The sequence below is a fragment of the Pteropus vampyrus genome, unplaced genomic scaffold, assembly GCF_000151845.1.
Source record: "Pteropus vampyrus isolate Shadow unplaced genomic scaffold, Pvam_2.0 Scaffold57, whole genome shotgun sequence".
NCBI classification, from domain to species: Eukaryota; Metazoa; Chordata; class Mammalia; order Chiroptera; family Pteropodidae; genus Pteropus; species Pteropus vampyrus.
This window is the reverse complement of record NW_011888838.1, coordinates 4,869,695-4,889,326: the sequence shown is the minus strand read 5'-3', so window position 1 is coordinate 4,889,326 and position 19,632 is coordinate 4,869,695. Positions and strand designations below refer to the sequence as shown.

Here is a 19,632-nt window from a genome sequence, read left to right as displayed (position 1 = left end):
TTTCATGACATGCCTTGTTTTACTATTTTAGATCCTATTGTGTTGTAGTTGCTCTCAAAATGATAACAAAGGTCTTTGAAATTTAATATTCACTAGTATTAAACATAAAGACATACAATTCCTTTAATCAAATAATCACAAACTGAAATTTTATCTGAATTTCAGTGTTTGAATTTTATAGTGTCAGTGAAATATTTTCATAATTCTCAAATCATTAATATTGATTTGCTTTACATTGCTAAAGATCTTTTTTTATTACATGACATGATTTTTATGGGTTAAGTAATTACTAATTATAAACAATTCCTCTTCAAATGAATAAATTACATTATTATATATAATTTTGGGAGGATAAATTAGAATAGAGACAGTATAAAGTATGATTGAATGTGATGCATTTTGGTTGCAATGGAGATTATTTTGATTATTCAGAGCAAAAGAATGCCCAAATTAGTTGGGGGAAATGTTGGCTAGACAATAGAGTGGCAAACTAGGGAAAGAAAACCATGTCTTGAATTACCTTTTGAATTTCATTAATTTTCTAATTATTATTTTACTTAAGTGGTCCAGCCATGATATTTCTCTTAGTGTAAGTGTGAGTCTCCCTTTCTGTAAGTTTATTAGATCTGGGAATGAGGAGAGCCTGTGATCTGGTGGCAAAGTCTGCTTAGCACTCTTTTAGGACCTGAGGCTCCATATTTTCTCTGTCTCTAGGTGTGTGTATTTCTAACACTGTGTCTCAAAAGAACACTAATTTGTATGCATTTCTCAAAAAGACTCTTGGGACTCATGTAGAAGATATTTCTAATTTATAATCTGTGAATGTGTGAGTTCTGTTTTTAGTTGCATTGATACTACCACAAATACTGCATGTGATACCTTGAATGGGTAGCTTGATAGATGTTCAGATGAAAATCTAGATTTTTTTACTTTCCCTTTGGCTCTTCCCTTTAGCTCTTTGGAATTAAATTTATGGTTCCAACTACTTTTAATTAACCTACAGGAAAAGAAAAATCAAACAAACATAAAAATTTTAACGAAACTTCTTAAATTGAGAGTACTTTTCACAACTCTATTTCGATTCATACATCACATCTATTAGTGGGCAGTGGAATTACATTACATTATTTTTGGGTGCAAGTCAGTCTGAGCCCCTGCTTATACTTTAGGCTTCCCTTGAATTTGAGTTTCATTTTGACATAAAAAGTCATATGTGCCCTGACCTAAATATTGTGGGGTTGCTAGTAACAGAGTTAGAAGAAAAGCAACAGTCAGATTTTGCTGCATTTTTACAGATTTAGAGGAAAGATGCTGTATGCTGGTATAGTTCAGTTGGCAGGGAAAAAAAACCCCAGAAGTTTGATATCTTTCAGAACTAGACATATTTCAGGTATATTTTACCTTTTTCTCAGAAGTAAACCTGTAACATTTTTATCTCAAATTACTCTTTCTCCATAACTTTCTACTATTAAATAAGCTAAAAGTTATAGTAAAAAATAATACTTATCTTTCCATCTCAAAGTTGTGTCAACTTAAAAGTGACTGTTCTGTATTAAAGTGTGTGAGGTTGTATGTATGGAAAAATTCACGTGGTTCAACCATAAATATTGCCAAAATGGGAATTGTTTTGTCAAAAATGGCAACTTTTAGGTTCTGAGGTCCTTTGGTTTAAATGACATTTTGTAAATTTATCACTTTTAAATTTAGTCCTCTACAGTCATGGATAAATAAATTTTAAGTAGAAATTAATATTAATCTAATTTTAGAACAGACAATGCATATAAATATAACTAAGTTATGTCATCTTAAATTTGCTTAATTTATGCTTATGAACCATTCAGCTAACATCATAGTCTTATTTCCCATCGGGAAATTTTTATTAATTATGTCTGAAACACATATAAATTTATTTTTTCTTTGAGAACATCTGATCATATAACATTAACAACTGACAGAAATTTTAACTATAAATATCTGAAAATGAACTATACAGTTAGATATTATGCAATTAGTTTTTTAAAAATACTTTATTTTTTTAAACCAATTTTAGCTTTACAGCAAAATTTAGAAAAGGCTTCAGAGATTTGCCATATAGCTCCTGCCCCTACCCATGGATAGCCTTCCTCATTATCAACATCCTCCGCCAGTGTTATATTTATCACAATTGATATGTAATCAATTTCAACTCTCTTTAGTGTGCTAATTATTAAGTTTCAGAAATAGTTGAAGTAATATATAAATGAATATTATTAATTATTTATATATAAATTTGTTCTGTTTATCCTTCAGGATCTAAATACTTTCATTCCTATTGTAGTGTTTTTGAGAGTTATTTTTAAAATAAATTTTAAATTTTTTATTAAGTAAAAGTTATAATCTATGAAGAGCCACCATATTAAAGCAATCTCAAAGTAAAAGAAACTTTATTACAGATCGTAGTGTTGACCAACTACTTAAATACTAGTGTTTTCTTGACTTGTGAAGGAAGATTTCAAATTGTTGGTGATTTATGAGTAGATATACAACATATTTTGAGACAATCTAAGGCTATATTTTTACTTACAGCAGAAGTTGTAGTCAAGAGCCATAGTGAAAAATCCCCTTTTTACCTGTGCTCATTGCTTGGTAATCCTTCATGTATACTTCCTAGGTTTCAAGGACAACTATCAATTAGGAAATAATTAGTTGAATCCCCAAGGAGGATTTTTCTTTTTGTTTGCCAAAGGACTTACCACTTTTTAAATATATAATTTTATCTAACATTACTTTTTGCATATATAGTTTTACTCCATAATTATTTACATATACCTTAAGCAAAGTATCTGCTTTATTGAACTAGTGTTATAACAATTCCAAGATAAGTCATTTCTGTAGGGTATAAACTCTACTATTGTCTCTAGAACTATAACAAAGACTATTACAAAGGAGGACCCTTTGATTTTCTCCCTATTTAAAAAATTGGTTGCAAATCTTTTTTTGTTGTTGTTTTTCTCCTTCAGACCAGGGATTCGTATAGTAAACAATGCCTAATTTTATCATCTTAAAATATGTTTTTCTCAACATATTTTTTTTTGCAAACCAGGACCCCCCTCAGCTCCTCGGAATGCCATCTCAAATGTTAATGAAACTAGTGTCTTTCTGGAATGGATTCCTCCTGCTGACACTGGTGGAAGGAAAGATGTGTCATATTATATTGCATGCAAGAAGTGCAACTCCCATGCAGGTGTGTGTGATGAGTGTGGAGGTCATGTCAGGTACCTCCCCCGGCAAATCGGCCTGAAAAACACCTCTGTCATGATGGTGGATCTGCTCGCTCACACAAACTATACCTTTGAGATTGAGGCAGTGAATGGAGTGTCCGACTTGAGCCCAGGAGCCCGGCAGTATGTGTCTGTAAATGTAACCACAAATCAAGCAGGTAAGTGTGATGTCCAACCAAATCATGTACCTTAGGCTGAGCTCTGTCAGTTATCTTCTATAGCTAAGGGCCAAGTTTCCTGAGATCTGTAAGAGAGCTTCTCATAAACCATAGTGTTAGGACTTGAAGTAGAATACATCTCAAAATGCATTTTTTTTTTTTTTTTTTTTTTTTTAGTTTTAAACAAATTAAGACTAAGGCCTTCTTAGCAAACACATTCATGGACAGGATGAAAAGATGTTTTAATTGAATTTTTTCATTAAAAATACATTTCTGACTCAAATCCATGTAGCAAAAATTTTTTATCTCATGATTTCATGCAGTACAATTATTACAGTTCAAAACTACATGGTTTTGCTGTTTTATTTACTTTAAGCTTTTTAATTTATTAATTTAGCATGTTATCAGGCAAGTTTTATTTGGTTGTTTGTTAATTTGTTTGTTTTGTACCACAGCTGAATTTTCTTTGCAGATTAAATAAGTTTACTTTTATTATTTATATCATAAGAAAAATGCATGAAATGAATTTTTCCTTGACAAATCCATTTATCAAAATTAGAACTATGCACAACCACATGAAAACACATTTAACTTCCATAAGAAAATCTTGAAATTATTAGGGAGTAAATTATTAGAGATTAGGGAATATTCTGCTTGAGCTATTTATTTCCCCATATTTCTCCCTCGAATATTCACTTTTATGTGCAAATTAATACCAAAGACTTCTTTTTTGGTAAAATAGAAACCAAAGATAAACTATGACCAAATTAATAATTCAACCTATTATGTGGCAATAATTATTCAAAGCTTGTAAGTAATTTATAACCTGTTTTTATCAACAACAGATATCTGGGGCGGGGAGAGCATTAAAAGCCAACACATCGTTAACTTCCCTCTATTCCCTGTCTACAACTCTCAGTCCAAGAATGTAAACCCATCACCTCATTAGTGCCTAAGGTGGAATTTGGTTGGTATGGGCATCATTGTTAGCAGTACTCAGTGAAACAAGATGTATTTGACTGAATTCAATTGGACTTAGTCATATAATATTAGTATAAGTTTATAGGTTGTAGAATGACTAGGTTGAGAAGAGAATGCTCTTGCTAATCAAGTCTTGGCCAAAATAATGTGAATTGTTGGATATATCAGATAAATCAAGTGGTTGTAACTTAAGAAGAGCAAAATGCACGCAGTTGAGTTCATGGTTGGTTCTGGTTGATAAAACTGAGGGAAACATTCAAGAGTATCCCGGATGATATGAATGTATTTGAGTAACTCACTAAGAATCATTATGAACACTCTAGATGTTTTATCCATCTTGAATACATGTTCATGGAATTTTTTTTTTTAATTCTATGAGAGAAAACATTACACACATATATGCTACATTTCTCAGTGGGTTCTTTATATATTTTTCCCACTTATTCTCTAACCTGAGGTAGAACGACAACAAAAAAAAAGAGCGAAAGAGATGAATAGAAATAGTGAAAATTAAGTTTTCCTTCAGTATAGACTCAGCTGCTGGCAATACTAGTATATGTTGATTTTCCATCACAGTGTCTAAATGTCACAAGTGTTCAGTAAATGTGAACTGTCTTCCACATCAGAAAATTCCTGGCTCTAAACATGTGATTTCAGGTTTTTTGCACATCTTTCAACCTTACTTGGCTCTGCTGTGACTCCTCCATTAACATATTGAAGGCATATTGAACAATCACTAAGAGTTGTAGTCCTTTGGGAGAACATTCTCTAGCTTGCATAACCTTAACTTCTTTGAAAGATAAAAAACATATTTTTCTGATGAACTAGATGTAAAAAACAACTGTTTATTTTTAAAATAATGTGCTTAATAAATATTTATTCTAGTTGTTTTTTGACCCGCTGGCCTGTTCAAACTGCAAAATGTGATTTTTGAACTATAAATACCTTAAATACCAATAAAGAATAATTTTAATCCAGCTGTTCAAGGCATGGTTATCATGCAAAACAAATATTCATATTCAGAACAGATTTTTGTTGACTTCTGCTGTTTTCTGGGTTCTCTGGGTACACAAATTATAAAATCTTTGCAAACCTACAAAAACAAAACAATCAAAATAAGGAGATTCTTCTCAGTATCCAACATTCCAGACCAACTAAGTCACAGTTTCCACAAAAAAAATGTTAACCTCAAATACTTTCTAAAAAGTCTTAGATTTAATGTTAATATTGCTAGACATCTATAAAAGACCATTATAAAAAGCATGCTGTAGTAGTTTTTAATGCCTGGATATTTTTTATTGTTAAAAATTATTGCAGTGACATTGATCAACAAAATCCAATGTTTCAAATGTATAATTCAACAGTATGTCATATATATATATTGCATTATGTGTTCACCACCCACAGTTAGATTCCCTTCCGTCATCAAACATTTGACCCCTTTTACCCCATCTATCTCCCTCTTTCTCACCTTCCCTCTGGTAACCACTAGTCCACTGTCCATGTCCATGAATCTCTGTTTGTTTGTCATATTTGTTGCTTTTAGATTTATATCCCACATATGAGTAATATCATGTGGTTTTTAACTTTTTCTGTCTGACATTTCGCTTAGTGTGATTACCTCAAGATCCATTGACGTTGCAAATGGCAGTATTTCATCTATTCTTATAGCTGAGTAAGATTCCATTATATGTACCACATCTTCTTTATCCAGTCATCTATTGTAGGACACTTTGGTTGCTTCCATGTCCTGGCCACTGCGAATAATGCTGCTCTGAACACCAGGATGCATGTATCATTTTGGATAATTGTTTTCAGGTTCTTTGGGTAAATATCCAGAAAAAGGAATGCTAGATCATAAGGTAGTTCAATTCTTAGTTTTTTGAGGAAATTTCATATTGTTTTACATAGTAGTTGTACCAATTTATATTCCCACTAACAGTGTAGGGTTCCTTTTCCCCTTCATCCCCTCCAACACTTGTTATTACTTGTGGTGTTGATGGTAGCCTTTATAACAGGTGTGAGATGGTAACTCATTGTGGTTTTGATTTGTATTTCTCTAATAACTAGTGAAGTTGAGCATCTTTTCATTGGTCTGTTGGCCATTTGTATGTCTTCTTGGGAGAAGTGTCTGTTCAGGTTTTCTACCAATTTTTTAACTGGATTGTTTGTTTTTTTGTTGTTACTGAGTTGTATGAGTTCTTTGGATATTTTGCATATTAGGTCTTTTTTGGAAGCATTGCTTACAAATACATTCTCCCATTCAAATGATTGCCTCCTTGCCTTATTGACAGTTTCTTTTGCTGTACAGAAGCTTTTTAGTTTTCTATAGTCTCATTCATTTATTTTTGTTTTTACTTCCCTTGACTATGAGGTCAAATTCATAAAATCCTTTTTAAGTCCAAGGTCCATGAGTGTATTACCTATGTTTTCTTCTATGCAATTTATTTTTTCAGGTTTTATATTCAAATCCTTAATCCATTTTAAGTTAATTTTGACGTGTGGTGCTAGACAAGTCTAGTTTCATTTTTTTTCAGGTGGCTTTCCAGTTTTCCCAGCACCATTTATTGAAGAGGCTTCATTTCTTTATTGTATGTTTTTGGCTCCTTTGTTGAAAGTTATCTGCCTATATAAGCATGGATTTACTTCTGGACTCTTGATTCTGTTCCACTGGTCTGTGTGTCTGTTTTTTTGCCAATACCATGCCGTTTTTTATTAGTCACTTTGTAGTATAATTTGAAGGTAGGCAGAGTGATGCCTCCAGCTTTGTTCTTTTTTCTCAGGATGGCTTTGGCCATTTGGAGTCTTTTGTGCTTCTATACAAATCTGATGATTTCCTGTTCTATTTCTTTAAAAAATGCTGATGAGATTTTGGTGGGGATTGTATTCGATCTACATAATGCTTTAGAGAACAAGGTCATTTTAACTATATTGATTCTTCCAATCTAAGAACACGAAATATTTTTCCACTTCTTTGTGTCTTCTTCAATTTCTTTTAATAGAGTCTTATAGTTTTCATTGTGCAGGTCCTTCATGTGTTTTGTAAGGTATATTCTTAGATACTTTATTCTTTCAGTTGTAATTACAAAAGAGATAATTTTTCCATTTCTTTTTCTGACCATTCTTCGAATGTAGGAGTGCTATGGATTTTCGAATATTGTTTTTGTATCCAGAAACTTTACTATATTCGTTTATTATTTCTAGTAGTGTTTTAGTGTAGTTTTGAGGATTTTTCTACATAAAGAATCATGTCATCCACAAATAGCGACAGTTTGACTTCTTCATTTCCTATTTGGATGCCTTTTATTTCTTTCTCTCGCCTGATTGTACTCACTAGGACTTCTAATATTATATTGAATAATAGTGGTGATACTGGATAGCCTTGTCTTGTTCCTGATCTTTGAATAAGGTTTTTAGTTTTTCACTGCTAAGTATATTAGCTAAAGGTTTGTTGTATATGGCCTTTATTATATTGAGGTATTTTCCTTTTATACCTGTTTTATTAAGTGTTTTAATCATAAATGGATGCTATATTCTGTCAAAGTCTTTTTTCTGTATCTATTGATATGATCATATGATTCTTATGCTTTATTTTGTTTATAGGATGTATTACATTAATCAATTTGCATATGTTAAATCATCCATGTGCTGCTGGGATGAAGCCTAATATGTTGTTGGATTCGATTTGCTAATATCTTATTCAAGATTTTTGCATCTATGTTCATGAGAGGTAGTAGTCTGTAGTTTTCCTTTTTGTTATCTTTACCAGGCTTTAGTATCAGGGTAATGTCGATCTCATAGAATGTGATGGGAAGTATTGCCTCCACTTTGAATTTTTAGAAGAATTTGAGAAGAGGTATTAAATCTTTGAATATTTAGTAGAATTCACTGGTGAAGCCATTTGGTCCTGGACTTTTACTTTTGGATAGGTTTTTAATGATTGTTTGAATTTTCATACTGCTGATCAGTCTATTTGGATTTTCCAGTTCTTTGTGATTCAGTCTAAGAAAGTTGTATGAACTTGTCCATTTCTTCTAGGTTATTAAATTTGGTTTATATAGTTTTTCATAGAATGCTTGTATGATCCTTTGTATTTCTGTGGTATCTATTGTAATTTCTCTTTCATTCCCAATTTTGTTTATTTGTGTCTTTCTCTTTTTTCTTTAGTGAGTCTAGACAGGAGTTTGTCTATTTTATTAATCTAAAAAATTCAGCTCTTCATTGTGTTTATTTTTTCCATTGTCTTTTTGTTTTCAATTTCATTTAATTCTGCCTTAATTTTCATTATTTCTTCCCTTTGGCTAATTTTCGTCTTCTTTTGTTCTTCTTTTTTTAGTTTTTTAAGATGTAGTGTTAGGTTATTTGGGCTCATTCTTTTTTTTCCGAGATAAGCCTATAATGATATGAACTTTCCTCATATTACTGCTTTTGCTGTGTTCCAAATGTTTTGATATATTGTACTATCATTATCATTTATTTCTATGTATCTCTTGATCTCTCTTTTTATTTCTATTACCCGGTCATTCTTCAGTAACATGTTGTTTAATCTTCTCATATTTGTGGTTCTTCCTTTTTTTTTTTTTTTACAGTTAATCTCCAGCTTCAAAGCATTGTGATCAGACAATATGGTTGGTATGATTTCAGTCCTCTTATATTTATTGAGACTAGTTTTATGTCCCAGTATGTGGTCAGTTCTTGAGACTGTTCCATGTGCACTAGAGAAGAATGAATAAGCAGCTCTTTGGGGATGAAAGGCTTTGTAAATGTCAATTATGTCCAGTTGGTCTAATGTATCACTTAAGTATGTTATTTCCTTATTGCTTTTCTGTTTAGATGATCTATCTATATCTGACAGTGGGATATTTACGTTCTCTGTTCTGATAGTTTTCTCCTTTAGTTCTGTTAGTAATTACTTTATATATTTTGGAGCATAGATATTAATAAGTGTTATGTCTTCTTGATGTATGGTTCCCTTTATCATTATGAAGTGTCCCTCAGTGTCTCTTTTTATCTTTTTTTAACTTGAAGTCTATTTTGATAAAAGTACAGCTACATCCACTTTTCTCTACATGCCATTTGCTTGGATTATCATTTTCTATCCTTTCACTTTAATTCTACATTTTTCTTTGCAGCTGATGTGTATCTCCTAAAGGCAGCATTTGGTCGAGTTTTGTTTTTTGATCCAATCCACAACTCTGTGCCTTTTTATTGATGACTTCTGTCCATTTACATTTAGGGTAATTATTGAAATAAGAGGCTGTCCTATAGCCATTTTATCTTTTGTTTTCTGGTATTTTGGTGTTTTCATGTTTCTTTGTCCTTGCATTTCTGTCTGTTATTTTAATTTAATGGGGTTTTGTGGATTTTTCCTTCTGGTCCTTCTTGTTTTATGTTATGTTTCTCAGTCTATTTTCTTTTGTTTGTGCTTATCTCCATCCTCCTTTGCAAATTTAGATCTTTGCTCCCTTCTCTTTTCTGTTATTATTGTCACAAACTGTCCCTATGTATGCTGAACAGTCATTTCTAACTTTCAATCATGATTATGTTCTTAATGTCTAACTGTATAATACCTGTTCTTAATAATGGTTGCACTACCCTGCTTCTGTCTGCCTTCTAGTCGTCTTACTCATAATTATGTAGTTTTTTTGGCATTTTGTTTCAGATGGGCTTACTCCTTTCATTATTTCCTGTAATGCAGGCCTCATAATAGAGAATTCTCTCAACATTTTTATGTCTGTAAAGGTCTTTATTTCTGCTTCATACCTAAAGGAGAGCTTCACTGTATATGCTGGTAATTCCTTTCACTTAATAGTTTGAATATTTGGTTCCACTCTTTTCTTGCTTATAAGGTTTGTGTTTAGAAGTCCAAAGATAGTCTTATGGGTTTTCCTTTATAGGTTACTGTCTTCTTTTCTCGAGATTTCTTGAGAATTCTTTCTTTGTCATTAATTTTTGACGATTTTAATAAACTGTGTCTTGGAGAAGGCCATTTTGGGTTGAGATAATTAGGTTTTCTGTTAGCATTTTATATTCAAAGATCTAGCTCATTCTTTAGATTTGAGAAATTCTTGTCAACTATTTGAATAAGCTCTTATCCTTATCCTTCTCTTCTCCTTCTGGTATACCCATTATTCTTGTGTTGTTTTCCTGATGATGTCAGAATGTTCTTGTATAGCTCTTTCTTTTTTTTTCTTTTTTCTTTTTTTTTCATTCTCAGGTCTCTCTGCATCTTTCTGAGTCATTTCTAGATTACTGTCTTCAATATCACTGATTCTTTCCTCCACCAGCTCAACTCTATTTCCTAAGCTTGCTATTTTATTCTTTATCTCTTTTAACTTGTTCTTAATTTCCAAAAGTTCTATTTGGTTCATTTTGAGGGTTTCAGTCTCTGTGATAAAAAATTCATTTCGTTGGTCCATTTTGATTCTAATCTCTTGGAATTGTCAATCAGATTTATCTTGCATCTCATTGAGTTTTTTTTAAGAATGTAATCCTGAATTCTCTGTCATTTAAATCACATATTTCTATGTCTTTAAGCTTATTTTCTGGAATTTTTTCTCTTTGTGAGCTGCCCTGTCACCATGGTTATTCATGGTGTCTGAAGGACTATTTCTATGCTTGAGAATTAATGGGAGTGTACTCTACGTTTTTCAGAAAGATTATTATATAAAGTCTTTTCTTTAACCTGTTAATAAAGAGAGTTTTTGTTTTGTTTTGTCTTGTTTGATTTTTTTTTTTTTTTTATTGCCAGTAGGTGGTGTTCAAGAATCTTGCTTTGAGGCTAACGATGCTTTTTTTTCCCCCTCTGTCTAATATACTGGACATTGAAACCATTATCAGCTGCCCTCGGTCTCAACCTCTGTCTATGGTACTGGCCATAGTTTCTGTTTCAGTATCGGTTGTGCAAATTCTCTTGAGGCTCTGTGGTGCTAGGTCTGAAAGGGTATGGGGTGGAGGGGGGGCATGTTCTACATTGGTGGGTGGGGGTTGCTGCTCTGCTCCATGTCTCAGCCTCCTGCTTCACAGCTGCAGCTACTTACACACAGCTGTTGCCCCTCTGCACTTAGTTCCAGCTCTGCTTTCTGCCCTTACTTCAGGGTTTCCCACTATGGAATATGCTGATACCTCAAGCAGAGCTGTTTGAAGAACTGGGCGCAAATTCTCTTCTCTCTCTTCCTACGGGGAGCTTCAGCTGCATGTGTCAACTTCTTTGTTCCTCCCAATCAACCCCCCAGTTGCATACGATTTCAACCTTTGAAGCTCTTATGCACAGATCACTCACTCGGATGTGCTCGTGTGCCAGTTGGGTGTCATACGTTGAGTTTTAGATGTTTGGTTTATTGTTATTTCAAGGGAAGAGATACAGGGAGACCCCACACAATGCCATGTTTCTGATATCACTATCAATGCCTGAATATTTTTCAAGCATTAAATTGAAGAATGATATCTATATTATATGTAGTTTTTACATAAAATTTTTTTCATCAGATTTTAACTTTAGTTGCAATCTCTGCTAAGAATTGGGATTTTTTTTTTGAGAAATGAATACTTTTTTAAATTAATTTGTTTCAAATTTATAATTTGTTCTAGTATTTTCTTATTGATTTATTTTTATTACATCAATGTATATATGACTGTTCAGATTAAAAATTAAATTCAGAAAATACAAGAAAAAATAGTGATTTCTGAAGAGAAGAATCCTTCATTAAGCTAGAAATTGAAATGTTTAGGTAACTCTGGCTGATCAGTCTATAAAAAGATGTCATTATTATTATTATGATTATTATTATTTGCTGAGGATAGTGATTAAATGACTAGGCCATGAAATTTTGATTGCTCAGAACTTGATTTTGTTGGTGGTATAAATCAAATTCCTTTAGTCTCTGAATGCTAGGGTACTATATTTTTTACCATGTTAATTCTGTTGCCTATTTTGAAATCTATACCCACCTTCTTCCTTCCAGTCATAAAATACTACTTTGCCTTTTTCATAAATGAGTCCTAAAGAAATCAGAAAATCACTTTACTACAGCTTCAACCTCTGTGTTCTCAAGTGTAAAGAATAGAAAATATTATAGAAATTTTGTTCATAAATGTGGCACAGTCCTCATCAATTTATTTTTCATTATTATGGTAAAGAAATGTCCTCTTTACCATATTATTAGTGGGTGATTTCATAAGTCTTGAAAAATAAATTCAATAAATTTAACTTAACATTGCTATTTCAGTAGACCATTTAAAATGCCTTCTACAATAAAACAAGATATTCTCAGTATCTGAACTTTATTTAACTTAGGCTACCTTTCAGAGCAGATTTTGCTCTGAAAGGTAGCCTAAGTTAAACTAATAGAAGCATTTAGCACCTGTGCCAGCTACCTGGAGAAGCTTATTGAATCCAGGATCTCTAATCAAATGTTTATACCAACTTGAATTCAATTATTTCTCACTCCTATGTAAGACACATATAAAATCCATTTTCACACTTAATTCCAATGCTTCTGCAAATTTAAGGTATAGAATTTTGCTAGTCTTAGGTTCAACAAACTTCTTGCCCCAGTATTGACCAGATAATTGGTTCCCAAGAGGATATTAGGATCTTGATTTCAGATAGAGTAATGTCTTTGGACAGGAAGAAAATTGCTTCCTTCTGCCTAGTTAAGGGTCTTAGATAAGGTATGGATTTGGTATTGAAGAAACGAAGGAACATTTTCTTAGAAGGCAAGTCAGTAAATTCAAACATCTTTGTAATTCAGGAATTCTGTATAATAAAAGTGAGATTTTGGTGGCTGGCTTTGTCATTGTTTTCACCATAAGAAAATGTGAGATATTTATAGAATGGAGATTCTTTGATCATTTCAGTATGATTTGAGCTGAGACTTCAAACTTTGGGCCACTTATTTCATTTCTTCAAATTCTGCAATGCGATTAGACACAACCAGTCTTTCTCATATTTCTTGTATTTCTCATAATTTTTTTTTTTTTTTTACCATAAAACAGGTGGAATTTAGTCACCAAAAATACTGTCTTCAAGAATCACTTTATTTGAAGTGCCCCACAGGTGATGATACATATGCCAGTCTCTGTCAGGCATTAATAGATTCCCATCCTTTAATAATAAATAAAGTCTTGCTACAATTAAAACACAACCAGTCAAATCACTGGTCTATATTCCCATGCCCTTAAAAGATTGTTGCCTACAACACTGCCCTTTTGAGAACATATTTTTGTTTTTAATGTCTGTTTTCTTAGTTGCAAACAAAATCTACTCTGTCTAGTTTAAACAGAAAAGAACTTTAATAAAGGATATAAAGGATACAAAGGCTAGTTTCCAGGGAAAGTGCCCAATACTCTAACCATAATCTGGCCTGATAAAGCGAAATATTTGCCACTGCAGCTGTCAAGCAATAAATGGTAGACAGTTGACTTTATTGCAGTTGCTACAGCCACTAGTATCATTGCTGCTTCAGACTTTCAAACTTAAAGCTATTGAAAATCTTTAGTATTGCCACCAGCAAAATCTTCATGTTTTCCTGCTCTTTTCATTTCACAAGCAGAAAGCAAAACGTTAGGGTTTCTGAAGAACTAGGTTTTTTATTAGCTAGGTTGTCTATTTGAATCAATATCTTGCCTGGGCAAGTCTTTTTGGTGAATCTCAAGCCTAATGCCTTTGTTCTAGCAGAAAGGGAACCTGGAGTTTTTTGAGTTCTCATTTCTATGTTGACTAGACAAATTTCATCACATGGGTCTTATGTGTATAAAGTGACATTCAAATAATATATTCTGATAAATTTGTTCAAGTTTGAATGAAAATTTCTACAGATAATTTTTAGTTATCTATATTTTGAAAAAATCTTGCTTTTTAAGTGATTGAGATTTGTCCATCCTATCTCCTCCTCCCTCCCTCTTTCCCTTCTTTTCTTTCTTCTTTCCTTCCTTCCTTCTTTCATTTGTTTTTTAATTTTTTTATTCTATATATTTTATATTTAAGTTTGAGGGTTGCATTAATAATATGCTTTAATTCATGGGATATTACCATTTTGAATCATGCAAGGCACTCATCTTGTTTATACATTTTCTTGTGTACCACTTCTATCCCAAATCCATTTGCCATTTTCCTATACTAAAGAGCAACTATTTTATGTTGTTTATTTTTATTCATAAGTATTCTTATAAAATGTTTACTTATTATTGCATGCATACATTTTAAATTTAACTTAATGTTTAATTAAAAATCTTCTGTCTACTAATTTTTTTCGCCATGATAAAATATTTTATAGATCCACCAATGTTGCTTTTGGCCATCTCATGTGCTGCTTATAACTGTCATACATTCACTATACTTTACATATCAACTCAATCAAGCAACAGAGATTTAGATTAGTATATTGGTTAAAGGTCTAGATTATGGAACCAGACTTTTTGGTTTCCATACTAATTCTGTCACTTACTAGATGTATGACTTGAGTAAGTTACTTAAACCTCCTAGAACTTTAGTTTTTCCACTTGTAAAATAGAAAAAAATATATATATGATGTAAGATGGTTGTGAGGATTAAATGAGTTAATATTAACAAAACAATTAGTGTATGACTAGCATTTAATAAGGTGTTAGTAAATGTTACTATAGAAATATTTAAGAAACTTTTCAATATTCCAAATAGTGTGAGTCCATAGAAGAAACTATGGGATAAATTGGCTTTAGACTTTATGAATATTATATAAGCAGATTCATTGGTGAAGTAAATTGGAAAGACAAAAAAAATTCAAATGCAAAATATAATGTATAGAACCACTGATTCTACAGGTAACAAAAGTAATTGCTTCAAAATTGGAGGAGTAAACCTAGAAACTTAATTTTCAATTGTGATTCTATCTTCGATGATTTCTTAAAACACTGAGTTGTATATTATCATTGAAGTTCTTCTAATTTTGATAAAATATCCAGAGCAATAACATAAAGAAACAACAAGAGAATAACAGCACTAAGCAGAAAGGGGGAAAATGCTTTGCATACAAAATAGGTAATTTTTATTTTCTTCAATATATATGTGGAAAAAATACAAATTTTGTTAACTACTAATTTTTATTTTGTTAACTAACTAATTTTTATTTTCTTCAATATATATGTGGAAAAAATACAAATTTATCTACACGTCATTATCATGTGCAGATAAATATTAATTTGGTCAATTATTGAAGTTTCTAAGGAAAAATATCTAGAGACAAATATTTTATTTAATTATATTTTACAAATATTTATATATTGATCTAACACTGATGCTTCTGTCACCAGTTTAGTGTTCTGATTATAGCTGCTTTTTTTCTGATTATGAAGCTTTTAATATTTGCCAACCGAAGCTGCCTGTCTACACAGAAATAGAGTTTAGGTGAGGCATGAGTTCTGTGCTTGTTCCCATGCCTCGTTACTGTTTTGAAAACATAGTCCAAAAATAAGACTCTAATTTGATCGATTTGTCCATAATTCATGACTGATTTATTTAATAATGATTAATAAATAGAGTGGAATATTTTTAGAAGCCATCAGAATTCATGTTTGATGCACTGACTTTAGAATCTTGCTAGGATCACTGGTTTCTAAAAAGACACTTTAGGGTCTTCTCTTTCTTCTTTCTACCTGCTGTAGTAACAATGACAGAAACAATGACAGCTAGCAAGTTTCAGCACTTACTATGTGCACATTGCTATGTGAAGAACTTTATTTACATTTTCTTACTTGATCTTATCAGTGTCCTCACGATATAACATTATTAGTATTCCCATTTTAAGACGAAAAAAACTGAAGTTTAAAGATGTTAAGTGATTTGCCCAAGGTCACAAATCTAGTAAGTGAGGAAATAAGAATCTAAACCAGGGAATTCTTACCTTGCAGCCATTATGCTCTGAATCACTAGTAAATATCACACATTCTATTTCCTCCACCTGAAGTCTATGTCTTATATCATTGTCCTAGATAGCTCAGACTTCAGGTCCACTTAAATTGCTACCTCCATGAGAAAATTTTCTCTGCTCTCCAATTTGGGCATGTCTCTCTACCATAACACAAGGCACTATAACTATTTACTTTCTTGTTCATTTTTCTGGAATCTTTCCCTGAGGGACACAACAGTGCCTAGTGCCTGCGTTTGTAAAAGTAATTCATAAATGCATGAGTTTGATGAGTTTTTTAATTATTTAAATCAACGTTATAATTCTAGTTACTGGTAGTGATGTTGATGTGTAATATGTTTTAAAGATGTTTTTGAATTCTTCAAATAATTCTGTGGCCAATTTTTGTTTGTTTATGTTGGGTCTTCTTCCCTCCCTCCCTCCCTTTCTTCCTCCCTTTTTTCCTAAGACACAGAATCTTAACTGTAATTAAGTTTTTCAGAACTCTGAAATATGACATTATTATTTAAAGTCTGCCTACTTTCTTAATCTCTCTTTTATAGATATTTTAATCTTGACAGAAGTATTCACTGAGAATGACTGCACCCATTCTAGAGGGATTTTGTATAGTAATACTGTGCTATTTAAGGGAAATGCATGATATTTAGAATGCTTAATAATTACCTTCTCATGGACTCCATGCTTGAATTTATGATTTAATATATCCAAGGGAGGGCACAAGAATTTGCATATCTTAACACACACACACACACACACACACACACACACACACACTCACACACACAGAATGATACTGCTACAGCATGTATTTGGCCCACATTTTGAGAGAAATTACAATGTGGGAGGCTCTAATATTTGCTTCCTATCTCTTATCTCTAAAGAAATGGTTCTCTTTATACTACTTTTCCAAAAGCTCTCTGTAGAATACCTACTGATAGTCTGTTTTCATACCAGCAATGATTTTGTTAATACCATTCTCTTTCCCTCTAAGCTGAGTACTCTATTCTTCCCATTGCTCATCTTGAAGCTAGCTTGAAGTTCTGCTCTTTTCGTTTCTGTTCTGATTGCAAACTGATTTGCTGTTCAACAGAAATATGGTTAATAATCCATTTATTGTGTGAACCATCATTCTTGTGGCTCAGTTCAGAATCAGAGCAGCTTAGTATTTTAACTATTCAATCATTTGTCTCATTGCATGTATGCTATGAATTTATTTGTATAAAAATGCATATTGTAAATTGATATGCATAGAATATCAATTTGTTGAGAACTAAGTTCTGAAAGCAGTCCCAAAGGCCTGGAATCATGTAAATCTTACGGTACTCTACAGATGTAGTATAAAGTGAAACCAGCAGTGCAAAATCATGTTTCAATTAAACATGAGCCCTCATTAGGTTCTGAAGGAAGTTTACTTAGAATACTAAGACTTTTTTTTCACAGCATATTGAAATGACTTGTCCTTGTGATTTTCCTTAAACTGAGTGCCATGCATTCAAACACCAAGTATTTATTCAGTACGTTCAGCATGCATTTTACTTTACTGAGCATTCTGAAAGATACAAAATAATTGAAGACATCCTTAGAAGAATTAGTTTTCCCACTGAAGAATTGAAGAATTGAAAAATAAAGCCTGATAAAGTAAAACAATTAGGAAAATATTAATGATAATTTGTTATTAAGCTCATCAGCAATAGCATCAAGTTAATTATTTTTGATGATACAGATTGACTTGCTGATTTCACATCTTTTTTTTTTAAATCTCTGTTTTGCCTTCTTTATCACATATCCATGTCTGAAGAGGCATTGGCTCAAATCCACTTAGTCATGACATACAGTTGCGTTTATTAGGAATAGATGTTAAATCATTTTGTAACTGCTCTTATGTCTATTTAAATGATTATGATTTATGTGGTGAACATCAGTACTATCATAATGAATCTTTACTGATAATGAGTTATTGTTGAATGATATATTAACACAAAGTAAAGTGAAAAAAAGAAAAATATCTTAAGATTATTTGGTTATTGGGGACATTTTCACTTACTCTGTTATATCTAATTTATTTATTATTAATAGCCCACTTGATACATTATTGGAATACTGTCAGAGCAAATTACCTATTTTTTAAATTGGCACAGACATGAATATCTTCATCAACATAACTATCTGGCTTGAGAAAATTTTTTGAAGATTGAAATGTTTTCTATTAAACGAAATATACTTTGACTGCTGGCTTTTTTATGTTAATTTTTAAAAAATTTTCTTCTGTTAATAAGAAAAGAGGGACTAGTTTATTTAATCCTCAAGCCTAGGAGGCCTGAGGACATGACTTGTATTGCAAACTGATGCTGAAGTTATGAGGCAAGCAATGATTTCCTTTAGACTTGTGATATGAACCAAGTATAAATACAGCATTATTCCAATTGTGCAGTTTCTTTAGTTACATCTACTTTTTTAAGGTATATAAATTTACAGGGTCTCTATTTTTTAATAATCTTTACTTTTTTCTTAATAAACTAGTAAATTATGTTTGAAGATGAAAACTCTCATTATCCTATAAATTATTAATATTTTAGATTATAATTTCTGTCATCAAGGGTGTACTCATATTAATAAGGCTTCATTTGTTATTGCTTAATACTTAACCCTTGATATGCTAAAAGTATAAAAGGAAATACTTCTATTTTAGAAAATAAAGCTTTATTTCTAAAGAGTAAATTAGTTGTGTTTTTAAGTTATTGGTAGTAATGGGAATGGTGGTAGTAGTATAATGGTTTATTTGTTTATGTTTTGGTGCATTTAGAAAATTACAATTTGTATATGAGAATAAAAGGATTCAAAGATTGAATGATTAATATCCAACATTTTCCAATATGATGCTGATTCTGGTAATCTCAAAGGGAAGTTAGACATTTGTTTCTGGGATTTATGTCTATGTTTTTAGGGATTAAGACAGGAAACATTAGTGGCTTGTCTCTAATACTGTGAAATCACACACTTCCATAATTGGTAGGGGACCAATGTTATGTAGTTTGACTTTTTTCTCTTTTTATTAAAGCGCTATCATTATGTCTAGTCCTACTGTTACTTTATCTCTTTTAAAGAAAAAAAAATATCCAACACTATATATTACTGTACTACCTTTAATGGGGAGAAATTATGTTCATGAACTTGATTATTACATGACAGTAGAAAAAATAAATGTTTTACTTGTATTTGTTTATAAAAACACTAAAAGCTTCCTTCAGTTACTTCCACATGAGGTTCAGAATTGTGTAACCTTTTGTGAGGATTAACTGTGACTGTCTTCAAAAACAACTATTGTTG

At 31.8% G+C, this 19,632-nt stretch overlaps 1 protein-coding gene across 4 annotated transcripts in view; it reads left to right on the top strand.

Annotated features, from left to right (window-relative positions):
• EPHA5 (EPH receptor A5) overlaps positions 1-19,632 on the top strand; it is a 334,884-nt gene that overhangs the window by 153,730 nt on the left and 161,522 nt on the right. For all 4 annotated transcript variants that reach the window (XM_011360645.1, XM_011360643.1, XM_011360644.1 and 1 more), the window contains exon 5: positions 3,083-3,418. In XM_011360645.1, the coding sequence (XP_011358947.1) occupies positions 3,083-3,418 (336 nt within the window). The remainder of the gene's footprint in view (positions 1-3,082; positions 3,419-19,632) is intronic.